This window comes from Cimex lectularius, unplaced genomic scaffold, assembly GCF_000648675.2.
Source record: "Cimex lectularius strain Harlan isolate CLEC.00 unplaced genomic scaffold, Clec_2.1 scaffold17, whole genome shotgun sequence".
Classification (NCBI taxonomy): Eukaryota; Metazoa; Arthropoda; class Insecta; order Hemiptera; family Cimicidae; genus Cimex; species Cimex lectularius.
The window spans coordinates 2,923,529-2,951,331 of NW_019392640.1; the positions used below are offsets into that span (position 1 = coordinate 2,923,529).

Here is a 27,803-nt window from a genome sequence, read left to right on the forward strand (position 1 = left end):
CCGGGAGACTCTGGAGTGTCGTCTGTTATCACCTGATTATAGTTTTTGTTTTGATCTCAGTTGGCGTAGTAATAACATTGGACGTTCTCAGGGAAAAAATACTAATCAGAGACGAGGGCGAGCGGCTCCCCTGGATGAAATCTGACAGTCGGCGGAACTTTGCCGGCCCCGGCTACTCGTCATGAAGTCACTAAGGAGAGGCCAGCCTTCGCCCGAGAACTTGAACGTTCTACGTCTCTTTTGAATTTGTGACATGCAATAGAGATTTTCCCGAGGGGCCGAGGAGGGCGATGGATTCCGAAGAGGACTGGTCCTGAAGTGAACGGTCGAAGGAATCCTTTAAAGGACGGGCGCCTTCACTCTTCCGTCGTCCGATTAGAAACGGGGGGAAAATAAAAAAAACAACGATGATCCACACGTCGAGACACAGGATCGAGGTGAGATTTGTTATTTCAAACGAGCCCCATTGATTTCCCGGGCCGGTGACGGTTCGATTTTCCAATTGCGTTTTAATTTCCCCTCTCATCGTTATCCTTTGTGTTTGTGTCCGTTTGTTGATAATGGAATTTCTCAGCTGTGTTCCAAGGACTTCTCCCCCGACCTCTTCAGATTATTATTATTCCTTGTTTTTGTTCCATTTGTTTTTTCCTTTAGTTTCATTTTTAGTTCTTTGACACGCTCATCGCTCAGAAAGGAATTAAGCCTTTTCCCCCTCGATTTGCTTAATTTTTAGTTTTTTCCTCTTTATTTTCTTTTTTTTCTTTCTTACCAGTACTATTCTGTTTCCGGCCAGAAGTGGCAATACGAATAGTATCAAGTACGGAAAATCGCCAAAGGACGGAGAACAGTTATTTTGTCACAAATGGAAAATGGTAAATATCATTTTGTCCGCTATTCCGCAGTAGTCCAGGTAAAGAAAATCACTTTGTCGCGTAACGCTCCGCTTTTAAAATCCCTTTGTCCGCAGTCCGCACGTCGGTAGTAAGTCGTAATTGTTGATTTTTCGACGAAAACCCGGCCTGGAAAATGCGACGCCAGATTATTTCTGACCCTTGTTCAAAGTGCAACGAAGATAATTAAAAACAAACCCGATATATTTTTTCCTCTGTTTGTATTTCGGTTTATGAAAGTGGTTTTTTCTTATTGGAACACGAGTGCCTTTCAGTGCAGAAGGGAGTACGAATGGATACACAAATTTTTTGTTCGATGCAGAAGGGAGGAAGAATGGATTTTCAAATTTTCTACGTTAGTTATTTTTATAAACATTTATTTCATGTACTTTGTTTGATTTTTGTCAATTGTTCACTTTTATTAACTGTTAGTTATCAACTACCCTGACAATTGGTAGAGTTAGTGCTTTTTTTTACTTTATTCCTTTAAAGAAATATTACGTTATTTTGCCTCTTTGGGATAAAAGTGCCATTCAATTCAGAAGGAAAGAAGAATGGATATTCAAAGTTTTCACGTCAGTTATTTTTACAAAAACTTATTTCATGTACTAACTTTTACAATTTACTTATTTGTTTGATTTCTGTCTATTTTTGGCTTTTCTTGAATGGGTAAACGTTCACAACTGTCCTGAAAATTAGTAATTTTTTTCCTTTATGCCATAAAAGAAATATTATGTGTTATTATGTTGTTTTCCTTTTTTTACTTTCTCCCTTTAAAGAAATATATATATTTTCCCTCGGAATAAAAGTGCCATTCAGTTCACAAGAGGAGGAAAATGGATACTCCAATTTTTTGTTCAATGCAGAAGGGAGGAATAATGGATTTTTCAAATTTTAACATCAGTTTTTTTTTTTAATATTAATATATTTCATGTACTAACTTTTTACAATCTACTTAGTTATTTGATTGTTATCAATTTTTGGCTCTTGAAGGGGTAAACGTTCACAACTGCCCTAAAAATTGATATTACTTTTTTATTTTATTCCAGTAAAGAAATATTATGTGTTATTACGCTTGTTATCCCAACTTAAAAAATTTCATTTTCATATACTTGTATATTTTAAGATTTTGACTACTTTTATAAGTGCCTCCTCATTAATTTCTTTAGGTGTTATTATTGGCTTTCCTAAGACAGACCCAAGTAAAATTTTAGATGTGTGACATCGATTATTAATATGATGCCGAATCAAAAGGTTTCTTTCATCTTTCACCCCTTTTTTTTTAAACATCTTCAGGTATCATATTTCCAAAGAGGAAGTACATAATACAAAATTTGACATATGGGCGGAAACTAAAGGTTTCCTTCATCCCCCATTTTATTAATTTCTAGGATCTTGTTTCTGCTCAATTATATCTGATGCTGGATATTGGTCTGCGAGTCTGTAAACTTACGTTGAAAGTTTACTTATTGGTGTCCATGTTTACTCGAGGTTTGTCAGACCCCCAATAAGTGGGGGCTGCTTCAACATTAGTTCACCAATGCTAGACCAGCCAGTCAGGCTAGGTTATATGCAACAAATCCGTTAGTAAAGAGTTAAAGACAGACCCAATAATTAACCCAGTGGCGGTTCAACATCTATTTGTGATTTGACTCAATTCTACATGTTACCTACCTCTTTACCAATTTAAGCACATTGCCAGATTCCAATCTTTAACTTTTGAAAGCAAAAGCCACAATGATCCTGCTTCTTCCTGCTGTCAGCAGATCTGTTTCAGTGTTAAGATTTTTCTCAGCTTAGCAAGAGGTACTCTCCATTCTTCTTTAAGTTGGCAACTGAATTATTCAATTCAATCCTTCATACTCATTTTATATCTAATTAATCAAAATTGCATCAGATAGATTATTAGACCAGCTTAGAACTAAATGTTGTGCTTTAACACTACTTGCGCTTCTTTCTGATTGGTTCCTGTGTGTCTCCATGTTAATGGAGCAAATCCGTAGAATAACATAAGGAAAAAATAAGCTCCAACTCCAGTTTTCATTTGGATCAATCAGTACACTATATAAAACTAATTTTCCATTCTGGGTCTTATCTGCCCAAGATTTTCGATTTCCAGAATGGTTAGGAACAATTTGTCATAATTTAGCATTCATTTTGTCAGATTTATAGCTATCTCCAATTTTTTACTGTCCATGGTTTTCTGATGATTTTCTCTTAAGTCTAGCTTTATTTCAACATTAAAAAGTTCCTTTGCTACTTATACTGTCCTCTGAATGTATAACTTTCATTGAAGTTTGTAAAATCTCTGAAGTAATCTAACGAGATGTCTGAAATTAAAATTTTTAATTAAAAATATTTCCAAATAAACAGTGAATAAATGTGTATTAAAATTTCTGATATTGAATTTACACTGTGTATTATTTTATTTAGCAGTGGTTAAAACTTAATCCATCAAGAAATAGCGTAATAGCCAAGAAGTTATTGAATATATAATAAAACAGCTTTATGTAATAGGTTAAAAATTTGGATTTAACAATGACCTACAAAAACAGACTGTTTTTACTTTGTGAGCTTTCAGTAATTACATCACCATCATCAGAGCTCTAAAAACAATTAATTAATGGGTGTGAAGGTCTTTCCAAATAACAGGAAATTGAAGAAGAACTGATGAAATTGCAAAATTTTTATAGCCATGATGATGTTGATCTACCGAAAGTTTGCTAATTAAACAAACTCAGGCCAGCCCATCCTACTGATCGACTATTTTACTCCAAGTTTTCCCAATCACATCTACAACCTGTTACAAATACATTTTTACTTTTATTTGTTTTAATTTTTTTTTTTTGTACACGCTTTTTTCCACTTTGTTTATTTATTTTAATTGATTGATTTGTTTATTTATTATGATTGTTTTGAGTGTTAGTAACGCTAATTGATTCTTCGTTTCCAGGCCAAGAAGAAGGATAAAAACAGAAACATACATGTGGGTTTGATATTACACTTTTATTTCTCTTTCTAATCCCTTTTCTTTATTAAACACCATTTCTTTTTTTTCTTTTTCTTCTTTTTTACTAATTCATCCAGTACATTTTCCAATTTTCCACTCAGTGCCTTATTCCTGTGTGTTTACTTAAAGATGATTTTTCTACTTAACAGCAGAGTATTTTTTAATAGTTTTATTTTTTATTTATTTATTATTTGTTGTGTTATAGCTAGCTAGAGTATTCCTTGAGGATGATGCTCAAATAAATAAAAAACTCCCAAAGGAATTACTTCTAAGGTATTTATTTTATTTTATTTATTTATTTATTTTTTTTTACTTGGTGTCACTTATATTTTACATTGATATTAGTGATTATTAAACAAATTTATTTTTAAGGATTTTCTCTTACCTCGATGTTGTTTCGTTATGTCGGTGCGCCCAGGTATCGAAATCCTGGAATATCCTAGCACTTGACGGATCCAATTGGCAGAGGATCGACTTATTCAACTTTCAGAGAGATGTCGAGGTCTGTTTGCTTTAAAAAAAAAAATTGTTTAAAAAAAATTGATTTTGATTTGGCGCAGGGACCCGTGATAGAGAACATCTCTATACGATGTGGAGGCTTTCTCAGGAAACTGAGTCTCAACGGATGCCAGTCAATCGCAGACGGCTCAATGAAGACTCTTGCTCAACTCTGCCCGAACATTGAAGATTTAAATCTCAACAAATGCAAAAAAATCACAGATAGGTATTTATTATTTATTTATTTAATTTAAAAATGTGTTTATATATATTTTTTATTATTATTTTTTTTTATTGCAGTACTTGCCAAGCACTCAGTAGGTACTGCTCTAAGCTGAGTAGATTAAATGTCGGTTCTTGCTGTAAAATAACAGATTTATCTTTAAAATCCCTTGCTGATGGGCAGCATAATTTAACCCATGTAAATATTTCTTGGTGTGACAACATCACTGATAATGGTATATATAAACTTTTTTTAAAAAAATAAATGTTCTTTCTTGAATGAATCTTTTTTGGTTTGAAGGTGTTGAAGCATTGGCTAGAGGTTGTCCGAAGCTTAAATCTTTTGTATCTAAAGGCTGCATACAGTTGACGGACAAAGCTGTTGCTTGCCTTGCTCAATACTGCACAAATTTGGAAGTCGTGAACCTACAGGAATGCGTGGTTTGTATCTTTTCTCATTTGAACCTTCAACATTGTTTAGGACATCGACTAATACAATTTTAACAGAATGTTGAAGACAACGGGATCGGGAAACTGGCAGTCAACTGTCCCAAACTCCATAATTTGAGCCTGTCGGGTTGTGCAAGATTGACAGATTTGTCATTGGTCAGTCTTGCTCAACATTGCCACCTTCTGTCCACTTTCGAGGCTGCTAGGTGCAATCAGTTCACGGACACCGGATTTCAAGCACTATCAAGGGTATTTAAAAAAATTTATTAAGTGAATTTTTTTGATATTTATTTTTCTCTTTGTTTCAGAGCTGTCGACTCCTCGAAAAGATGGATTTAGAAGAATGCGTCCTTATTACAGATCAAACATTAATTCACCTTGCTATGGGTTGTCCACATTTAGAAAAATTGGTATAGTTTATTAGACAAATATTTTTAAATAAAAATTGAGAATTTTTTTAAATTTTTCATATAATTTGAATAGAGCCTATCACATTGCGAATTGATAACAGATGATGGAATCAGACATTTAGGCACTTCCCCTTGTGCAGCTGAACATTTGACTGTACTCGAGCTGGATAACTGCCCACTTATCACCGACTCATCACTCGAGCACCTCATCACATGCCATAATCTTCAACGTGTAGAATTGTACGATTGTCAACTGATAACCAGGGCAGGAATTAGACGTCTCAGGGTAAATATTCGACGGGACGTTTGTGTCGATAATGACTGACGTTCCATTTAATTTAATGTTACAGAGCCATTTGCCGAATATAAAGGTGCACGCTTATTTCGCCCCAGTCACTCCTCCTCCTTCCACTGGCGGTACGAGACAGCGCTACTGCAGATGTTGTGCTATTCTTTAACAAGTTATGTTTTTCTTCTTTTTTTTTTTTTTTTTTCTTTTTAGATATTCATTTTGGTATGATATTACCACTATGTGTAAATAGCATTCACTTATCACAAGAAAAAAATGTAAATATTTTTATATTACCTTTGACTATTATCTAAATTGATTTTATGTTGTTTTTATTTTTTACTTTTATTATAACTATTAATTTATCTGTCTGCTTCTTCATTCGTGAATGTATACAATAAAAAAGTTGCAGATAATGACTGAAAATGTATTATCGTTTAATATTAATTTTTTTTCCATTGCTTATGGCATTTTGTCACATTGTCCGTAATATACTAGGCCAAAGTTAAAAGTTTTTAATTTTAGAATTGATGTTTTTTTTTTAACTAGTTTTATTTCTTTTTTTGTACAATTTAATTAATGTTCTAGTTTCCATCAGAAGCTAAAATAAATATTTAAAAATTAAGTATTATAAATTACACTCATTCATCCTGTACATGATTATCTTGATGATTTGACTGAATAAAGGCTATTTTGTAATTGATTGACAGGGCAAGTAGGTACCAGGGCATATATGGCAGAGGGGTAAAGGAGAGGGTGATAAATTGTCCAAGGGAAGTTCGATGAGGACTCCTATTGGCCTAGATCCCTTTTGAGATACCTAATTGCCAAAACTTGGATCCATCAGACAACACTAAAAATAAATCCTACGTTCAATGGGAATTTAGCCCGGGCAGAGGCATGCGAAAAAGTTTATCAAAGGACCATCGTATAACTACTAAATCTAGGATGTACTAGGTCTGGAATAATAGTTTAACTGCCAACTGGGCATTGCACTCTGGCGTATGTAATGGCTAAGTGGTGGAAACGGGTCTGTGCAGATATTGCCAGGAAAAACGTGTCCCACAGATCGTACAGTAAAATATGTTTGCATAACAATAATTAGTTTTGCTGTTTACTTTTATTTATAACAATAAAAAAGTATAACAATTTAGTATTTAGTCGAAAGTCGTAGGTTCGAATCCCACTCGTGACACTGCTTTTTCATCTCAACCATGACAACGAACAAAGTCTAATTAATTTAAAAAATGTATCAGAATTATATTCATGATTATTTATAGATCGTGAGATGTGGTTAGGTGTGATATTGCATCTCATGATCTCTTAATAACCATAACTAACGGTCGCTAAACACCTCAATTATAAATATATTTTTTTCTCTTTCCAAAAGGTAGATTTAAACTGAGAAGGCTGATCAATCACCAAAGAAAATATTAACCTCACAATTATATTAATGTCCATCCAATACCAGGAATGATTTTGGTGTAAGAGATTCCGTTCAATGGATAATAATAAAAACATTAATGACAACTATACCAAAAACATAATTTTAATAAATAATTTAATAAACTCAACATTAGTGTTATTTTATTTTTTTTTTACTATGGGTTTAGTAGGTGAAAACATAAATAAAAAAGTTTCACTCTCACACAACAAATTTAAATTTTTTTTAAATATATTTTATACAGTTAATTTATCTTTTCAAAAAGTTTATAAATATAGTAACAATATTTTTTTTTATAACAAGTTATACATTAAAAAAATATAATAAATTGTTGCACTTTTATAAAATGCTTTTGCCAAAAAAAAGAAAAAATTTGGGCAAAGACATGCATTTCATTGGTCCCTAGTATTTTTTCCATTTGTGTTTTAATATAAATTTTGTTTAATTAATTAATTATATATTGCATTTAAAGCATAAAGTTATATAGATTTTTTTTACACTGCGAAGGAACAATATATAGTTATTTATACTATGATTATTTCTATTTTGGAGATTCTCATATGTTCCAGAGTTTAGCACTGTATTTCATGATTTTCTCAGTGGGTCTAGACTCTCGATAGAAAAATCTTCATTGCCAAATGACAAACCCCGACTGAAACCATCCTGTAAAAAAGAAAAGAAAATTATTCATAAATTAATAACATTAATTACATTAGTCCTGAATGACTTACTTTCATTTCTAAAATCCTTTTGTCGAGCATTCCGATGGCATTTTCAAGGTCAACAGGAGCATTACTAAAATCTCCCATGCCGAAAGGATCCGAACTGCTTTCTGCTGATGAAAAGTTGTCTTGGTTTCGAAATGGCGAAGGCGCATTTACCGGAGTGGGAAATGTCGAATTGAATTTATTTCTACTTCCGGCTTTCGGAGGGGGTGCCAGGAATGGTGCGTTTGGAAGTGTTGCCTTCTGATGGTTCATCCCATTGTGATTGTTATGGGGGAAGACGGGCAAAGTTTGCTCCACCTCTGTTGCTCTGGGGTTGAAATCGTCGTCCAGTTGGTCCAAAAGCAGTCCTTCAAGCTTCGTTCCGACACACGGTGTTGTATCACTGAAAAATAAAATTTACTTGGCGTCTTTATCTTTATCGTTTAAAAAGCGATGACTCACTTTACGTTGCTGTAGCTCTCAAATGATCTCGGTGGGACTGGTGGTACCGACTGCCCAGTTGGTGCAGAAGGGACTTCATTTAAATTCAACAAAAGGCCTTCAAAATATTTTTAAAAAATTTAATATTCAACTATAAATAAAATTACATTACTGTTACACACCATTGGTGTGATCAGTCGTGTTTCCGTTAAGTTTTTCAGGAGTGCTTCCTTCAGCTGGTAGCTCATCAACCACTAACATATTAGTGATTTTATTCCTTCTCATGTATCCTTCAAGGTCCTGAAGTGTTTTTAACAGATAATTTCGATTATTACACACTTTATAACATTCTGTAATATGCTGGGTGTTGGTCTACGACTCTGTGAACTCATGCTGTACCAGTATTGGATCATCTTCACTCTGGGTTTGTTGAACTGCTTAAAGCAATTTGGCATTGTGAGGAACTGTTTCAGTTCAGTTAATAGTTCCTCACTGAAGATGGCACAATACCAAAATGCATTTGAATTGTTAAATCAATCCACAAGTGAAGTTGGACCCAATGCCGTTCAACATGAATTCTATAACATGTTTAGGGTAAGGAATTTTTAAATTGCAATTAAATATCAATGTGAGGTCTGCCAGGTAAGAGACTGTTTTATTATCCCTAATCATCTTGTTTGTCTATTCTCTTGTTATTTTGTGTTATTGTGTTGTTTTGTTGTAAGCATAAAATATTAATTGACAATATAACAGAGAACAATCACAGAAATAAGTCAGACAGATGAAACTAGGGATAATAGGCAGGCCAGGATGATCAGGGAAAATCAAGCAGCCCTAGTCTTAATTCAAACACAAGAAATTATCATAACATGCAACATAAACTCCCAACTGGCTTTTTGAATAATTATATTTAAGAATATGGAACAAACATACCGTTGCTTGACCATTCAGCACATCTGAAAGTCTTTCCCTAAGGACAGACGATTCATTTTCAAGCTGCTTCACTTTCTGTTGGAGCAAGATTATCCTCCTCTGCACTTCTAAATCCTTACCAGACGTTTCAAGAAACCTCCTGAAAGTTTGGATTTTGAATTTCAGAACGACAGGGGGGAAAATTAAAATAAATTACTTATAGGCCAGATCAAAAGCCTGTCCAATAGTGAGCGTTATCTCTTCAGCGAGCTTATCACTCACAAAAACGAAACACATGTGTTTTTCAGAGTCTAAACCATTTTTGGCGATGAATGAAAAAGACTTTTTCTCCCCTTTATCATCTGCGCAGTATGATATCCTGTGTAGAGGATATTGGTGCATAATTCGCTGCAAAATCAAATCATCAGATTGATAAATGCGAAGAGATATCGCTGTAATACCTTAGTCTTTGGTTCTTGAATTGCAACTCCGTCTATACTTATGGTTAGTTCTACTTTGGGTATTTTTGTACCCTCGGATTTTTTTATCTGTTGATTAAATTTCAGTTTCCTTATGGCTTCTTTGACTACATCTATTCCTTTCGGCTGGTCCACTTCGGTATTTCCCATAAACTTAAAACAAATATAATAATTTATTTAACATTTATAAAAATAAAGATCAATCCTTACCTTCACTAGATATGCTATGTGCCCTTTCTGTAAAGTGTCTGGTGGATGTATCCATTTCCTGTTACCTATAATTAAAAATTAATTATACCAATGGTATAGAAAGAATTATAAATGGATTAATCTGACCTTTATCATTCTTATTTTGTGCCCACTTCAAAAGCGCAGAATTCCGCATGATATCGCTGAAAAAGAAGTAGAGATTTTTTTTTAAACTGACAAATTTAATATCTATGCAAATTATTACATATCTAGTATTAAGGGAAACTGTGATAATCATTTTAAAAATTAAATGAAAATCTTTTCTTACATAAATTCCCAGTTTAACTACCTATCTTGTATAATTATCTTTCCTTCATCCTAAAAAAAGTTAAACCTTGAAAATCATAGAGCTTTATTTGCTAGCACTTTTTTAACACATCTGTACAATGCCGTACAAAAGGTGAGGGCCACGACATAGAGATGATTTATTATGTCATATTTTAAACACGACTGTACTGTGTTTAGATTTTATTTGTATTTATTCTCATTCATGGTAAGTATTTTGTAACTCGATGTATTTTCGGCTAATTTGTTTCTTAAAAAAAGACCTTTTAGCACAAAATTGTAAGGCCTTGGAACGAATAAATGTTTATATTCCTCGAATTTGGAAATTTTCTATGCTGTTTTTTTATTTTTATACATTAGAATCTTTGCTATCTATGTCATAAGGTGAACTTTTTATCCAGAAAGAAAAAATGTAATACATTTTAATGTCCTAAAATATTTATTATTGACATGGTAAAAGTTAAAAATCTATTTGGTTAAACATTTCAAAAACAAAAAAAATTCACTGCATTTTTGTCTCATTGTCAACTGATTTCTACAAAAGAAAAAACAAACATTTAGCTGTGATTATTCAAATGTATTCATGTGTTCAATTCCTATAAATGAACCAACCACTTGCAAATAAAACTAAAAGTTTTACATAATTTCATCAACAACAGTTATTTAACAATTAAAAAGAAAAATATATACAAATCTATTTATGTTGTTGCTTTTTATATTGACATTGATCAAATAATTTTTAAATTATATTAGAAATAACCCAAGGAAAAATATATACAATTTTTTAGTTCCTTGGTCTGTACATTTTTTTAAAAATCTGTTTATTCGCAGCTCGTGTTTTTTGCCAGCATTTTTGTCCTCTTATCTGTGCATGTGCTTTCACTTGTATCTGATTGTTTTGTTGTTTATTTCTTGCCTGTCCTCCCCCTGCTTGGTTTTTGCGTAACTGGTTATCTTTCTTCCATTCAGTGTATGGGTGTGCATTTTGCTTGTCTGTCTATTTTCACTTGTATCTGCGTTTTTTGTTCTTTTTTTTACTTGAGTGGTGCATTTGCCTCTTTTCTCCTGTTTGTGTTTTTCCCTGTTTTATTTCTTCTTGCCTTATTTGTCTTGCCTGTGTCAGTGTGTGAATTTTGATTGTCTGTGCCAGCATTTTCACTTATACATCTTGCTTGTGTTTGAGCATTTGCCTGTTTTCTCCCTGCTTATGTTGTTTTTTCTATATTTAATTGTGTTTTCTTTCTTCTTGCCTGTGTCTGCTATTTTGCATGTCTGTATATTTTCATTTACATCTATTTTTTTCTGCTTGTGTTATGCATTTGCCTTTTTACTGTACTAGTGTTTTTTTGTATTTTCCTGTTTTCTTTCTTCTTACACCTGTGTCTGATTTTGTTTGTCTATAATTTCACTTGTATCTTTTTTTTTGCTTGCTTGTGTTTGTGCATTTGCCAATTTTCCCTCTGCTTGTGTTTTTGTTTATTTGGCTCTTTTCTTTCTTCTTGCCTGTGCTTGTCTTTTTTGTTTATATATTTGTATACATACATACATAGAGAGAGAGAGAGAGAGAAAAAAAATGAGTGAGAGTGATGGTGTGAGTGGAAGTAAGATAGACTGATATATANTATATATATATATATAGAGAGAGAGAGAGAGAGAGTGAGAGAGAGAGAGAGAAATTGTGTCCAGCAGTTTAGTATATTTTTTAAATGTATGTGTATAATTGTGGGTTTTTTTATCCTACTACAAAAAATACAATTTTTTTCATAAAAATATTGTATGCATTACTAATGAACCGAAGTAATAATGCAATAATTTTGGAAATTATTTCCATTAATGGAGGTATAATCGTATTACATTATATGTATTACGTATTTTCTTTTGAAAAGAAACTACAAAAATGAAATCATACAATATATTTATTAGACATAATTACATTTGATTAGTAACATTACCATTTGACATAAACTAATGAAAAAATATATGTTTTATTATGGAAATTATGGCTTTGTGTAATATATTATCAAACCACGTAGAGGTTGAGTGGAAACAGAGCAGAAATTGTATCACATCAAGCCAACACTTCCCGGAATTTTCCTATTTTACATGCCACTCCCGCCGAGATAAAGGCTCATGCCAAAAACAGGGAGATAAAATTCCCGCTCATTGAGTTCACGATACAACTCTCTCGTGATAAGGAGCCCGGGGGGAGCCAGTAATTTTTAAAGAGGGCAGATTTATATTTTTCGATTTCACAACAAGACCTTGGGGTGCAAGGCAGTACCAGGCTCACTTCCACTCCTTCCTCGTCTCTTATTCCCAACGGAGCTGGGAGGAACGGAGAGAGATCCAATTGGCCCCCACTTCAGGCTCCGCGGCCACACGGCTCGCCTTTACGCAATCCTTCGCAAAATTTAATAGAATGGACTACTTTTGTTTTCCCATTTTTTTTTAAATCTTTCCGCCTCCAGATCCTGCTTGGAAACTACGCGGATTGATTAAAACAATGTCGAGGCAACTGCCTCAAAGTCAAATATTCAAACACCAACGACATCCACTATGGAACAAATTCTCATCGTACCATAGTACCGCACCATCTGAACAGTAACTACCTAACGAATTGAATTAATGCTGTTATATTCGAAGGGCAGAACGCAGTAAAAGGTCATTCATGGATAATTTAATTTAATTGGGACGATACCAGGCTGTCGTCAAAGCCTGTCTCTTTATTTTCGATAGGGAAACGTATCGTCAGTCTTAGTTTGTTTGGCTGTCTTCTTGGCTTGTTAAACGTTCCGTTTAAAATGGCTAAATTGCTCGTAAGAACCACGTTGTTCCGATTCAATCTGCTGTTTAGAATAATGACTGCACAATTCGACAGTCGCAATGGTCGTCATAATTCATGCACACAATTTATCCTAAGTAACTAGTCATTTTATCGAATCGAACTCTTTACAGGTGTTTTTTATGGTTTATCTGTTGCATAATGTGTGCATGTGTAATAGGAAAAAAATGGAGGAACATCGACTTATAAGAAAAAAAGTGACCTCCGCCTCTTCGGGAGACAAAAGATTGGGGGCACAGGTTTACGTCCTAGTACCAGGCCCCACGACGTTGAAATGAACGAAATCTATTCAGGTTGACAGACTGAAGGAGATACGTCTAAAGTACAACGCTTCGTTTGTACATATAATCACATAGCTTCATAATAGTAATGAAGCTGAAGGAAACAGTCGATCAGCAAACTGGTAGACCAACAAACGTTAAGATGGAAATGATGAATGGTGGAGTGAGTGCGATGTTCAATCCTTTTTAAACAGTTAGCTCCTACTCACAGTAAGTACTTAGTATTATTTACTTTATGTGAGTAGGAACTATCTTTTTAAAAAGGATTGTTACAGATGGTGTAGTTTTTTTTTTCTTTTTCTTTTTTTTATTGCCATCTTATTTTCTAAAATGAAAGTTAAAATTTTGAAGTGTAAAGGATGAACCAGATCGGTCATAACCCTAATAGAACCTTTACATCTATTTTGAAGGTTCGTTAAATGTATAAATAACCAGAACTTCTCTATTGTGCCATTGTAAAATCTTCAATACTGAACTGCTCACGTCTATGCTGAAAGTGTTGCTATGCATGAAGGGCGTAGGGATCTTTGTACTAAGAGCTGGACAGTTTCAACTTTAGGCATAGGATTTAGTAGCAATTAAAACCAAAAGGAGAAAACTAGCCATTCTTATAGGGTGCAAAGGAATCTTAGTTTAAACTGCTACACAGTCGGAACCTCTTGTTCCTTGGTATGCTGCAGACAGCACAATATCAAGTCTAAGATTTCATAGCAGTTAAAACGAAAATTAGAAAACTAGCCATCCTTCTAATATGGCTATGGCATATCATGGAGGACAAGGGATCTTAGTTTAAATAGTTGGACTGTCAAAACCTATGGTTTAATGGCATGCTACAGACATAACAACAGAATTTAGTGGTATATCACAAATTTAGCATCAAGTTCATAGCTGCTATTACGAAAGAGAAAAAAACGGTCCTTGAAGTATTGCAATGGCATTGTATCATGGTGGAAATAGGGATCTTTGTTCCAAGAGCTGGTAGACACAACTCCATTTTCATTGTTAGGTCCAGGACGTAGTTGTTATGAAACTTATGGCAATAGAGGGAGTACATAGGAATTTTTGCTCCAAGAGCTGTAAAGTCTGAACATAAGTTTCTAGCAGTACAGTAGTTCTCAGAGGTTAGAACGAAAATTAGAAAAAGCGCCAATTTTAATACGCTTATTGAATAAGACATATCATAGACAGCGTGGAGAGTCTCAGTATCAATGTAGAGGGTTAAACGAAAATGAGAAAAATATAATTTTAATAAGTTGAAATTTCTCCAAGTTGTCTGCGGGCTGATAAACATGAAACCACTGCATATGCCAAAATGCGTCTGACAGTCCAACTCAGCGAAAATAGGCAGACCAAATTTCAAATCCTAATTTGGCTAAACTTTTGGATTTAGCAATTTAATCGAGTATTGTAGCAGTTACGTGGAAAAGTAAAAAACGAGCTATGGCGAGGTATAATAAATTACATGGTCATTTAAGTTCTGGCCTGTTCAAAATTCTGGTTCGGATATACATGCCATAGAAATGGAAAACTATTTAAATATACGAATGTTAAATCCGTGAAGTAAATGCTATACATGCCCTCTTGAAATAATCGACGTAAGTATGTACAGTAATTATATGCAATCATTTTATGAGTGGAGTATATATTATTAACAGCGCGAAGACACACACCAAGCGTCTTAATTTTTAAAACAACTGAATAGCATGATGGAGGATATATAAAGACCAAAAACTTTTACATTACAAAATCATATTATGTGGGAAACATGCAAGGGTTATGGTTTGTCAAATGGTTTTGTTATGAGTGAAACTGAAGAGATCATTGAACTTTCTAGTTTTATAACTCGCAAACCTTTGAATTTTATTTTGCCCAAGCTTAATTTGGTTACAATATTTATCCTTCTAATCCGTGGGTCTCATAAACGCTATTTCATTTTGAATGCGTTATGAAAAGAAAGCCGCATAAACTAACGTTATCCAAACGGCTGTATTTATCAAACAATTAACTTTTTGTTTACGACATCATCTGACCAATTTCAGAGTGGTCTTAAGAAAATGTTGATGCTTTTATACAAGTCCGAGGTGGCTCAATTACATAAAACCTTATATCAACTTCGCCCCGAAAATAACAGGACGTTTTCACTCGACATCCGGAAGCCCTTATCTGATGATTCGCCAGCATATCCGGTGACGGAAGATCACTTATTTTGAAAGCCATATACACCGCCGACAGTCGTATCAATTATTGACTTTTACTTTTGTATTATTCAAAAGGGACGAGTTTGGTCGATAATTGGTTTAACTAGGAGAGGAACACATACCCATGACCACAGATAGCTTAGAATCAACAAAAACACTATTGAAAGCATCGATACTAGTAACTATCAGTAAACAATTATTTGCCCAATTTGGTCAAAAACAAATTCAGCTTTAATGTATAAATTTTGCAAATATTCACATTCAAAATAGATCACCCCAGAAAAAACGACCAGCACCATCATATTTGACCCATATTATACCATTATACGATCCAATTGAGTTAGTTAAGCAAATCGTTTGTTTAACTGGTGCAAATCACGATCAATCAAATCTAGTAAAATAAACTACATCGGTTGTATTTTTGTACCCCATCCAGGAAATGGAAAGCTGGCATCAGTCGCCCGTATTAACGTTACGTGACAATGGTAAGTGAGGTATGTAAAATAGCGGTCCTTATAAGTATTAACTGACGTCATGTAATTAAAACAAAGTAGCACTTTCTTTTTTATAGTATAATGTGTCCCGAAATATATTTTTTGTAATTGATTTTTATGTTTAAATTAGGCTTTATGGCTTATCTACAACTTACAATTTCACTTAATTCAAAATGGATATTTGTTAATTTCCCATTGAACTAGACAAGTAATCTATCAACTACAATAGAAAATAGTTATTTTATTTCTAAACTAAGCATAATTTTTAACATGATTATAATAATTTAAAAAAAAAGCACAGTTAATACAAGGCTGAGTTAAAAATATAAACTTGGAACCATGATTTTTATTTATTTTTTTAAATGAATTTATAACAAAAATTTTGATTAAATAATAGCAACATAAAATTGTTTGAAAATTTGTTAAAATTGTATGAGATTTGTGACTTCAGATAATCATTAGGGAGTATATTTAGGCCGATGTCTGACTCAGTCAGGGCTTTCTAATATCTTAATCTGTTTTTTATCTGCTTTATCTGTTTGTATGTTTATCTGTTACAAAAAAATCGATGAAAACCCAAAAGATTGGTTATTTTAAAAGAACAAATTTTAAAAAAGCTGGTCGATTCTGGTCCGTTCATACTCTCTTTTTGTCGAGACCAAGTTAATATAAAGAAATCTCTGTAAGAAAAATTATAAAATAGTACCGTTTTCTTTTCTTTGTCTTTCCACAAAATCCTCAAAAGAAATTAAATAAACATAGTCAGAAAATTTAGTATTTTCCTGTGCATATTGGTGTACAAGAATTTCTTAGAAACTGACTATATTTGTTTATTCGGTTTTATGTTTATGTGTGATGAAGTTGAAATAAACACGGAATCTCCTAAGAGGAAAACTGAAAAACATCAGAAGAAAAGTAAAAACGTAGGTAGTAAAATAAAGTTACATTGGTCAGTCTGTCTTTTTCTTCCTGAACAGATAAAGACACAAAATCCAGAAGAGAAAAAAGCATTTCATCGCTTTCACAATACACGGACGACAGACGTGAAATTATGCTAAACAAATCGATACGGCGGGTAACTGGCTTAACGTTCCTCAACGCTGGCGAAATTAAAATACAAAAGGAATCGCTCAAGAAAATAAAGGACGAATTGGAAGAATAAAAAATGGAACAGTACAAAGGGAAAACGATTTTCCAATCGACTAGTTTTTTACTGCCATAGCGTTTTCTAATCAAGGGCTTCTAGTGAAGATGAGGCTGTTAAATTTCTAAGGGAAACAAAATACTTTTCCGGTGCAGAATTAATAAACAAATCATCGACTTACTACTCAAGACTAATTTATTATTTTTAACTGCTTTTATTACAGCCTAATATCCAGAACATTGAGTACTTCGTTTGTTGCCCGTGTGCCTTTCAGTCAAACTGTTTGTTGTTTTTTTAACTTGTTGTAAAGCTATAATTGTCAAAAACTAAGCTGGTCCGTCTGTACTCGCTGTTTATGTGGTTTTGTTTTTGTGTATTGATAAAGTTAAAACAAACGAGGAATCTCTTAAGGAGAAAAGTATCAAAATATCAGAAGAAAAGTGAAACCAATAGTGTAGATAAAAATTGGTCGTTACCGGTGCTTCATTCTCCCTTTTTCTTCTGAACAACGAGATGAAGACGCAAAATCGAGAAGATAAAAACAACGTTGCATCGCTTTCTCAATACACGACAGATAGACGTGAAATTATGCTAAACACAACGATCCGGCGTGTAACTGGTTTAACGTTCTTCAGGTCTGGCGAAGTTAAAATACAAATGGAATCTCTTCAGTAGTCTGCTAAATTCCAAGAGAAACAAACATTTTTGTTGCTTTTCGAATTTTTTAAACTGTTTTTAATACAGGTTGAAACGCAGAACTTTGGGTATTTTTGTTCGTAATCTTTTCAATCTAATTAAATCTTTTATTTGTTGTTTGTATTAAACTGACCGTTTCGTAACTGAACTATGACAGTAAATATGATTTTAATTTATTATTTTTTATGAGGGTTCGCAACAGCAGAGGTCATTTGCCGAGGGTGCCGGTGTTTTTGAAAAAAGCCCATTTGTAAGTGTGTCGGGTTCGAATGCAAGGCAACTGGATTCGAACCCGGGACCTTTACCTTACAGTGATGAACGCCATGTCTACGCCTAAATTGCTGCGGCCACCGACGCCCCCAATTATTTATTCTATTTACGATGCAGTCGGGAAAACTTTAGATTCAATGCAAACCAGATTTTATTTCTATAATCCAAAAATATCGATCAGGATTTAGATAAAAAATAAATAGATTAATAAGGCCCATGCTAGTCCACAGATAGGGAAAACCAAAAATGTTCTTTTAAATAAAAAGTAAATTTCAATAGCAACCTACAGAATAGGATAACAACAATATTATCACGATAAGGTAATAAAGTTTTTATAGTTTAATATGGCTTTATCCAGTACGTGAAATTTGTTGAAAGGTCTTTAAGATTTGCTGCTCTGCTACTGATCAGCAGATTCTTAAGGTTTGGCGGGTCAATGAGGATTTTTTACTATACTACGTTTCAATTGTCAATTTTGATATAATTGGAAAAATGTCCGAACTTAAAATCGACTTGGTCCTGGGCAAAATGCAAGTTAGGAAGGGAAAACAAAATTTATACCAATATAGTCTGTGTTTCTATCTTTACGTTTTATTATTAATTTCGTCGCTATATTTCATTCTAGTAGTTATAAATAGATAAGCTGGCTTTTTTATCATTTTGGGGAAATGCTGAAAAGAATTGCGTTTAGAGAAACCCAAGATAGAAGATTCGAAAGAAGTTTTCTTGTTTTTAAAATACTTTTTACCTGTGTATTACTTTTAATTTTATCATTATAATTTTTTTAATTATTCAACTAAAAATAGTCTAATAAATCTGGGCTAAAAACCAATTATATTTCAACAAAAAATAAATAAATAAAAAATAATTCTCTAATCTTATTGACATAGTTTTAAATAAATGAAGCAGAAAATTCAATTTTCTAATGGAAAAACGATGAATTATCCAGTTTTTAAAGCATTTTTTGAAAATTGTTTTTTTAGTATTAAAAAAACCCCTGCAAATTGGAGAAACGCAACGGATTTTAAAGTAGATGTCTGACTCAGTGAGGACTTTCTAACTTTAATACTGCATTGTTTTAGTCGCTTTTCTTTTTACATAATTACTATCCATGCTCATATTTTTTCCTAGGGATTTCAAGGGATGGCGTCTCAAGAATGATCTGCCTCCATGCACATGGCTGTGGGCCTTCCACAGTAAAAGGGTTTTACCTTAATATCTGATGAAAACATGTATGGGAGTGCTGTGCAAAAAGATTTAGACTTTTTTCTTAATTGAGTACTTTTAAAAAACTACCAAGCAGAGGATTATTAAAATTGCCAGATTTAAGAAAGTTTTAGAATTTTCATTGTGCACTTCTTGATTTGATTATAATTTTTTTAGGCAGTTACAAATTGGCCTGGATATATCAGGTGTAAGTGCTAAGTAGCAGTTTGAACAGTTTATCTTTAAATTAATTAATTTCTATGCATCTATTGATTAATTGACTTCTTCCAGTATAAAACTATTTGAACGTGAATAATGGCTGAATAACCCTTGAGGAAAATTCCACCCAGGACGAGCTTTTTACACTGAACGGAAAGATTGCAAATCACCGCGTTCATTCTGGATTCGGTTAGTTTACTCACGTCCCACTTTTAAGATGGCACGGTTCATTCTTGGTTTGAAACTCAAAAGTTTCACTTTTTCAGAGAGAAAGACGAAAAAAAGGTGTCAAACATCGAAAGTAATTAACAATGAGAGAAACCGTTCGTAAATCAACTCTAATTGAACGGCAAAATAGGCTGGTGCTGTATCGAGACAACTGGCTTTTATTAATAATGGTATTTTATAGTCACGATTTCTGCATTGCCCAATATGACTTTTAGGGTCGAGATAGGTCATGGCGACCTCTCGACTCCTGAGGCTTTTTCATATGAAGATATTTGTAAGCATTATTTAACGGTAACGGCTTCGGTCAGTTGCCTTGATTCCATATAGACGTGGCTATTACAAGGAAATGAGATTCGATCTTTACTTTTACTTTCGTTAGAACCGTTTCAACGTTACGCCTTGCCTTCTTTGAAGCGTAATGCAGAACTGACATAACAGGCGATAATGGGAAAAGGTTTTTCGTTACATTTTCCCATGGGACTCGAAAAACCCTTCGTGCACTGGTATTTAAATATCCAGCAATGGTTTTTCTATAAACGTTGTTATCAAATAAATGTAAGTGTATTTGAAGTCGATACAGTGAGAATAGGTAAAAAAATATACTTGTTCGGTACGAGTTTTATTGTTCTCTGGTTCATCTGTCAAAGAAATCGAAACCAAGAAGTCAAGATTGAATATTTGGCAAAAACTAGTAATCATTTTGACAAAAACACAACAGGAAAACATAATCGATGAAAACGTAGATTTACTAAATGATAAACCGAAAAGAGAACAAAATCTGTGAAAACTAAAAAAGATATTGTTTTGGTTGAAAAAACTGGTCCTATGAAAATTCAGAAGATTGAATATTTGTTACACTCTGGTTTATCTCTGGTCCACCCATTCTCGCTGTTTTTGTCCTGTATGGTTCGACGATCTTCAGGCAAACAAAGGAAAAACGAAATTTCTTAAGAGAAAAATCTATCAAAACTCAAAAAGTTTAGGATTTGCTAATCACATATTGATATCTGGTCCGTTCTAGAAACCTCGTACTCTTTTCACCTGTTGTATCAGGTTTGACGATCCTCGAGGCTGCAATGACTAGCATATAGAAGGAATTTGTCAAAAGAATGAAAGATGCTAGAAGAACTAGAAACTATGGTGATCAATGGTCCGTCCATTATCGCTTCTTTTTTTTTTAGTCAACACTCCTCAGGCTGACAAAGGTAGAACAGAATTTCTACAGAGAAAAATCTTTGAAATCCTATGAAAAGTCAGATCATTGAGTATTGACTACACTGGTTTTTCTCTGGACCATCTGTTTCCCTGTTTTTAAACTATTGCACCAGGTTTAACGATCCTCGAGGCTGATATAACGCACAAGGAATCTGTTAAGAGAAAACAACATCGACGGAAACAAAGATTGAGTTTTTGATTTTTTTTTAAATGGTCGCTATTTGTCCTTTTTATCTGGTTTGAATATCACTCTTGAGGACCGCGGTAGCCGAGTGGTTAGCATGAGAGATTCTCACGCCGCGGTCGTGGGTTCGATTCCCACCGTCGCCTCTGGCCCTTTTTTCCCGATAACCCCCAATTTGAACACACAAGAATTCGTACTATGGCTAATATGCAAGATCATAAGGCCAAAATAAAAAATAAAAATATCACTCAGGTTGACAAGGAATCTTTTAAGAAGAAAATATAAAATTATATTCAAAAGAATACAAAATCAATTAAAATTGAAACAATTGAGTGTTTCGTAAAAGTCTGGTCTGCCTATTCTCGCTATTTGACCTTTTTACCTATCTAGGCTTGACGATCCGGAAAGCTGACAAAGCTAGAACAAACAAGAATCTCTAGGGAGAACAAAAAGATAGCAGAAGAAAACAAATTCGACGAAAATCCCGAAGATTGAGTCCACTCTTACTTTTTTATAAGGATCCTGGAGGCCTGAAAGAGCTACAATATAGAAGTAATCTCTTCAGAGAATGAATTATACCAGAAGAAGAAAATATAAGAACGCCCAAGAGTATTTGAAAAACTCTGATTTATCGATGATACGTCCAGTTTCGCCTTTTTAATTGGTTTTATTAGATTTGACAAGCCTCGAGGCTGAAAGAACTAAGATTTAGAAGTAACCTCTCAAGAAAATAAAAGATGCCAGAGAAAAACTGATGATCTCTGGTATGTTCTGTCCCGCTGTTTTCCATTAAGGCTTGACGCTCCTCAATTTAGGACCGACATGGAATATTGTAAGATGGAAACATGATCAATTCTCGTGATCTCTGGTCCGCCTAATCTCGCTGTTTAACCGTTGTATCAGGTTTCACGATTCTCAAGGCTGAGAGAGCTAAGATACAAAAGGATTTCTCTAGAGGATGACATCAGAAGTAAACTAAATCGACGCCGGAAGTTTGACAATGGTTCAACACTCGTGATCTGTGGTCCGTCCATTTTCGGTGTTTGACATGTTTTGTCAAATCTGACAATCATCAAGGCTGATATCGTTAAAACACACAAGGAATTTATTAAGAAAATAAAAATAACCAGACGAAAAATCCTATGAAAACCAAAATTTGCTAAATACTGCTTGATATTTGGTTCAACCATTCTCGCTTTTTTAACCTGTTTTGACAGATTTTACAATCCCCGAGAGTGACTAGAAGGTAGGAACTAATATGTAGAAGGAATCTCTTAAAAGAAAAAATATATGTAAAAATCCAAAAAGTTTGGTATTTGCTAAAAACTGATGATCTCTGGTCCTTCTATTCTCGCTTTTTTTGCCATGAAAATTTTCGAGGCTGATAGAGATAGAATTTAGAACGAATCTTTTAAGAGAAAAAATATATCAGAAGAAAACAAATCTATGAAAACCGAATTTCCTAAAAATAGGTTGATGATTTATGGCCCGTGCACAATCTAGCAGTACGTCCCATTTATCTGGTTTAATGTTTAAATGAACTCATAGGAAAATATTAATAATGGGAAAAAACGAAGAAAACAATATATAGAAAAGAATAAAATTGAGTATGTGCTACAAAACTGACATGATCGATCCATTCTCACTTGTTGACCTGTTAATCAGGATCTCGGATGATGAAGTTAGAACACACAAGGAATATCTAAACAGTAAAAGAAATCAAAAAACTATGAAAACCCAAAAAATCGAGTATTTACTAAAACTGGTAGTCCCTTGTTCGTTTATTATCGCTGTTTTTCTAGTTTGATTGGTTAGTTGATCATAAAGATTTAAATTAAACATATAAAAGAAACCTCATAGGTAGAAAATAAAAAATTAATTAAACTCAAAAGATTAAGTGATTCAATCGAAACTAGGCCGGTCTCTGGTCCGTCCGTTCTTGCTCCTTTTCCTGAATTATTAAATATGAAAAGAAATTTCGTCACTTCTACCATATACGAACGGCCGATAAACGTGAAATTATGCTAAACATATCGATACGGTGGACAATTTCTTTAACGTCCTTCAAGGCTGTCTAAGTACAAAGGTAAGGAGTAGAGAAAATCAGTAAGAAGAAATAATTTTTATTCGTACAAGTTGGTAGATCATTTTTGAACTTATGTCGGTTAAAGCTAGACTTACATTTTTACTAATATGTGAACCAATCCTACCTTCCGTCATGCTCAATTTCTGTCAGAGTTCTGCTAAACTTTGATGCCAGAAGAAGAGTTTTAACCCTCGATGTTAAAGAAGCTTTATTGTTGTCGATCTGAATAAAACTGGCCAACTCTGGCCCGTCCATACTCCTCCTTGCACTGAACTAAAGACGATACGTAAAATTAAAAATCTTGCGTCATCCTTGCCATACACGAACGACAGATAGACACAGAATTGTTCAAAATGCATTGATACGGAGGATAAATTTTTCAACATATAAGGCTAACAAGGTTAAAATAGACAAGCTACATGTACAGAAAAAAGGGGAGAATCAGAAGAAAAGTGTAAAGGTTTTGTTTTCTTTATCAAGGTGTAAAGTCCAAGTTTCGAATACCAAGCATGCCAGTTTTTATCAAATTCTAAAGTACAAAAGCTGTCTCTAGTCCGTCCATTATCGTTGTTTATATGGGATAGCTTGGTCTTTCCTCTACTGAAATGTATCTATAGTGTAATATCCTGTGTAAACAAAACTAAGCGAATCATAAAACATACATTTTTTTCTGGTGTGAAAATTACAACATATCCGTTACAACCTTAATGGGACTGCAAAACTCATCCGCTGGAGAAATAGTTTTTGGACTTTAATAACTCACCGTAAAGAAATACAAGTAAAGTGAACAAAAATCATTGTTCAGAAATCGTGAGATGCTGTCTGGTGTGATGTAGGTTTCAGAAAAGCATTTTCTTTATCGTGCCAACGTTTCGATCTTTATTGAGATCATCTTCAGGGCTCAAAGTGTTTGTCTTCTGTGTAATTGTGCCATTCTTGCGTGTCGTGTTGAGAGTGCACTCACACAGAACAACACGACACGCAAGAATGGCACAATTACACAGAAGACAAACACTTTTAGCCCTGAAGATGATCTCAATAAAGATCGAAACGTTGGCGCGATAAAGAAAATGTTTTTCTGAAACCTATATCACACCAGACCGCATCTCACGATTTCTGAATAATTATCGATTAATGGTCACTAATCACCACACAAAAATCATTGTCACTCTTGGAAATCAAACGTTATTTCGTTACCAATTTGATCGACACTGCTTCGCGGTCCGTCCATTCTCGCGGTTGATCTTGACTGATTTTGACGACCATCAAGGCTGATAGCGTTAAAACACATGAGAAATCTTTGAAGAGAAAAAAATAAAATCTATGAAAACGCTGTACAGTTATTATGTGCTAAAAACTATGTGGTCCGTCCACGCTCGCAGTTTGACCTTTTTTTCAAGTTGATGATCCTCCAGGCTGACAGTTAAATCATACAAGGAATCACTTAATAGGAAAATAAAAAAAAATCAGAACAACAAAACCGACCAGAACTGAGAAACTTGAATAGTTGTTAAAAATTGTCGATCCTAATGAATTCTGGTACGTCCTCATTCGCTGTTTGTCCTGCTTATTTGCGTCCATCGTTCTTGTATGTATCTCAGGGAAAAATTAGAAAAAAAAGGAAAACAAAATCTCAGGAAATGGAACTTGATTCGTCCAATCTCATGTTTCTCCCTTTGATCAAGTTTTAACAATCAGGCTGACAAAGCTAGGATACAGAATAAAAACTCAAAACAAGAATAAAGGCTGGCAAAGTAATATATAGAAGGAATATTTCAATAAAGAAAAATCGGCCAAAACGCAGAACATAGAACACATGATAAAAGCTAATCGACTATGGTCCATTCACTCCAGCTTTTATTCTTTTTATAAGCCTTGATGATCTTAAAATTAGATCATACAATGAATATTTTAAAGGGACCCAGAAAGATTTAGTTTTGGCTGAAAACAGGTGATCTCTGGTCCTTGCATTCTCGCTGTTTCGATCAGGTTCGACGTTCCTCAGGCTGAAAAGTTGAGAGAAAAAACTTCGCGAAAAAGACTGAAAACTCCGCGTTTCGTCCTGTTTATTTGAAATAGGAGGAAAAAACATGAGAAGAAAACAAAATCTGACAAAGTAAGAACTGAAACTCTTAGGCGAAAATCTACCAACAATGAGAATACTGAGTAATTTGCTAAACACTGATTGCTCGATAGTCCGTCCAATCTCGCTATTTTGACCTGTTGAATCAGGTCTGACGACCCTCGAGACTGAAAGGGCTAGCTTATTGAAGGATTCAAAGGTTGAAGATAAAGCTGCCTTTATATCAGGCTTGACGATACTCAAATTAGATCATACAATGTTTTAAGAGAATCTCCTGTTCTGATATGGTTCAACGATCCTCAGGTTTTAAAAAATATAAGAGGATCTCTCAAGAGAAAAATTAAATGAAAACCCAGAAGGTTGCGTATTTGCTAAACGCTGATTGTTATTTGTCCAACCCATCTTCCTATTTTAACCTGTTGTATTAAGTTTGACGATCCTCAAGACTAAAAGGGCTAGCTTATATGAGTTATCTCTCAAAAGAATAAAAAATACCAGAAGAAAAGATGATCTCAGGTCTGTCATTTCTAACATCCTTTTGATACTCTAGACATAGCGTACAATGAAACAATCGAAAGAATGAACAAATGAAAACAAAATCTATGAAAAACCAAATAGAGAGTTTGGCTGAAAATTGGGGATCTCTGATCGGTCCATTCTCGCAGTTTTTTGTTTGTTTTTTATTGTTTTTTTGTTTGTTTTTTATTGTTTTTTTGTTTGTTTTTTGTTTGTTTTTTTTTTTTTTTTTTGGACATGACAACGATCATCAGGCTGATAAAGTTAGAAAAGGATCTCTCAAGAGAGAAGAGAAATCTATGAAATACTATGAAAACTCCGATGAGTAAGTATTTGTTATACTGTCTGATCGACGGTCCGTATATTCTCGCTGTTTTTAACCTGTTGTATCAGGTTTGACGATCCTCGAGACTGAAAGGGTTAGGATATAGAAGGAATTTCTCAAAAGGATAAAAGTTACCAGAAGAAAAGGTGGTGATCTTTTCTGGACAATCCTCAACACCAGACGAAAACAATGAAAATCCCAATCCATGAAAATCCCTGAAAGATATATTTTTGCCTGAAAACTGGTGATCTCGCTGTTTCGAACAGGTTCGTTCCTCAGGCTGAAAAGTTAAGAGCAGAAACTCTTACGCGAAAAGACTGAAAACTCCGTGTTTCGTCCTGTTTATTTGTCATAGGAGGAAAAACACGAGAAGAAAACAAAATCTATTAAAACTCTATGATTTGGTATTTCTGATGCAGCAGGCAAAAAAAAATCCTTCAGACAAACTAGTTTTTTCTCCCTCGGCTAGTCGCGTGTAAAGGTATAATTTTCAAAAACCCAAACAGGTCATTTCTGAATTTCTGAACCAACACCGGGTGAAAATATGACAAGATGTAATTGTTATTGTGAAAAACAAATTTTTTATGTTATTTTTGTTTTATTTTGAAATAAAACGCTCTACATTGTACCATGGCCAAAATATGTCTTGGGTTATATTAAAAATTTGGACGCCGGAAGGCTTCTTACTCGGAATGAAGAATTGCCAAATTAATTTTTTGTTAAACTTTACTAGGCCAATTAAATAATTAAACTACTGAACTGTATCATGTCCGTCCGGTACCTCTCACCCTGCTGGGACAGCGACATAATTTATTTTGCTGTTCCTGTGTAGTGAAGTTTAAAAAAAAAGATGAGAAAGCCGGTAAAATTGTAACTGCTATTTTCAAATGAGGATATGGCTTTTTCCCTTTTTTATGTAACTCCAGTTACAATGGGCGTGAAGTAAGATAGCATTGCGTTCATTTCCTTCATGGAAGGAATGATATTTCCTTCATGGAAGAATCAGCACAAGGTTTTCGATAAAAGGTGTGTAATAAAAATTAATTTGTTGAGAAAAAAGTTTTCTTTCAAATTATTAAGAGTTGTCCGAGATCGAACTACCGGACAGGAACAAGCATGCAAGAAGCCAAGAAAGAGATGGTGTAAAAATCCTGTTTTTAACGGCATAATTAAAATAGAAAAATTCTTGCAATTTTTTTTTTTAATTTTCACAAAAATGATCTTACCTTAAATGAAGAATTTAAAGGGAGAAAACCTCTGACGGTCGGATGAACGGGCAAAAGAAAAACACAAGTTCAACACTGACGTTCCCGAACGGCTCTTGTTGTGCCCGGAAAAGAAAGAAGATACGGTGAAGAGGGGAAAGGAAAAAACTCGGAATGACTCCAGATGACGGATCAGAGGGCGACAGAACGACTGCTGCAACTGGATCTGGAACGTACTGGTCGGATTGTCGGAACGTTGGCCCGGCTGAAACGCAGACGACGCCTGGAAAAGGAACTAGACGTCCTCCCCCCACCGGTCTCAGAA

At 34.1% G+C, this 27,803-nt stretch overlaps 2 protein-coding genes across 3 annotated transcripts; one reads left to right on the top strand and one right to left on the bottom strand.

The window, feature by feature from the left end:
* Positions 1 to 890: 890 nt before the first annotated feature.
* LOC106672264 (F-box/LRR-repeat protein 20) lies at positions 891 to 6,230 on the top strand. The gene is made up of 11 exons (XM_014403552.2): positions 891 to 1,245; positions 3,844 to 3,876; positions 4,106 to 4,173; positions 4,273 to 4,402; positions 4,461 to 4,624; positions 4,699 to 4,856; positions 4,922 to 5,061; positions 5,128 to 5,319; positions 5,379 to 5,480; positions 5,554 to 5,766; positions 5,831 to 6,230. The coding sequence occupies exons 1-11, from the start codon at positions 1,183 to 1,185 to the stop codon at positions 5,936 to 5,938; spliced, it is 1,371 nt and encodes a 456-aa protein (XP_014259038.1). The 5' UTR covers positions 891 to 1,182; the 3' UTR covers positions 5,939 to 6,230.
* Positions 6,231 to 7,426: 1,196 nt separating this feature from the next.
* On the bottom strand, positions 7,427 to 27,761 carry LOC106672205 (PTB domain-containing engulfment adapter protein 1). Of its 2 annotated transcripts, XM_024229019.1 has the most exons (11): positions 24,547 to 24,630; positions 23,474 to 23,622; positions 10,089 to 10,144; positions 9,963 to 10,027; positions 9,735 to 9,905; positions 9,491 to 9,681; positions 9,295 to 9,433; positions 8,544 to 8,661; positions 8,383 to 8,479; positions 7,945 to 8,323; positions 7,427 to 7,876 (listed from the first exon to the last, which is right to left on the bottom strand). In XM_024229019.1, exons 1-11 carry the CDS (start codon positions 24,613 to 24,615, stop codon positions 7,799 to 7,801), a joined length of 1,512 nt encoding a protein of 503 aa, XP_024084787.1. In that variant the 5' UTR covers positions 24,616 to 24,630; the 3' UTR covers positions 7,427 to 7,798. The 2 variants fall into 2 exon arrangements, with proteins under 2 accessions (XP_024084787.1, XP_014258915.1); XM_014403429.2 differs by lacking the exons at positions 23,474 to 23,622; positions 24,547 to 24,630 and adding an exon at positions 27,500 to 27,761.
* Between the last annotated feature and the right edge of the window lie 42 nt (positions 27,762 to 27,803).

Coding starts and splice junctions, on each gene's coding strand:
- LOC106672264 (XM_014403552.2), top strand. CDS start 1,183: ATGGATACACAAATTTTTTGTTCGATGCAGAAGGGAGGAAGAATGGAT. Junction 1,246..3,843: donor TGGATTTTCAAATTTTCTAC/GTTAGTTATTTT, acceptor CTTCGTTTCCAG/GCCAAGAAGAAGGATAAAAA. Junction 4,174..4,272: donor CCAAAGGAATTACTTCTAAG/GTATTTATTTTA, acceptor TTTATTTTTAAG/GATTTTCTCTTACCTCGATG.
- LOC106672205 (XM_024229019.1), bottom strand. CDS start 24,615: ATGGTCGTCAAAATCAGTCAAGATCAACCGCGAGAATGGACGGACCGC. Junction 8,662..9,294: donor TGCTGAATGGTCAAGCAACG/GTATGTTTGTTC, acceptor AAAACACTTCAG/GACCTTGAAGGATACATGAG. Junction 8,480..8,543: donor CACGACTGATCACACCAATG/GTGTGTAACAGT, acceptor AATATTTTGAAG/GCCTTTTGTTGAATTTAAAT.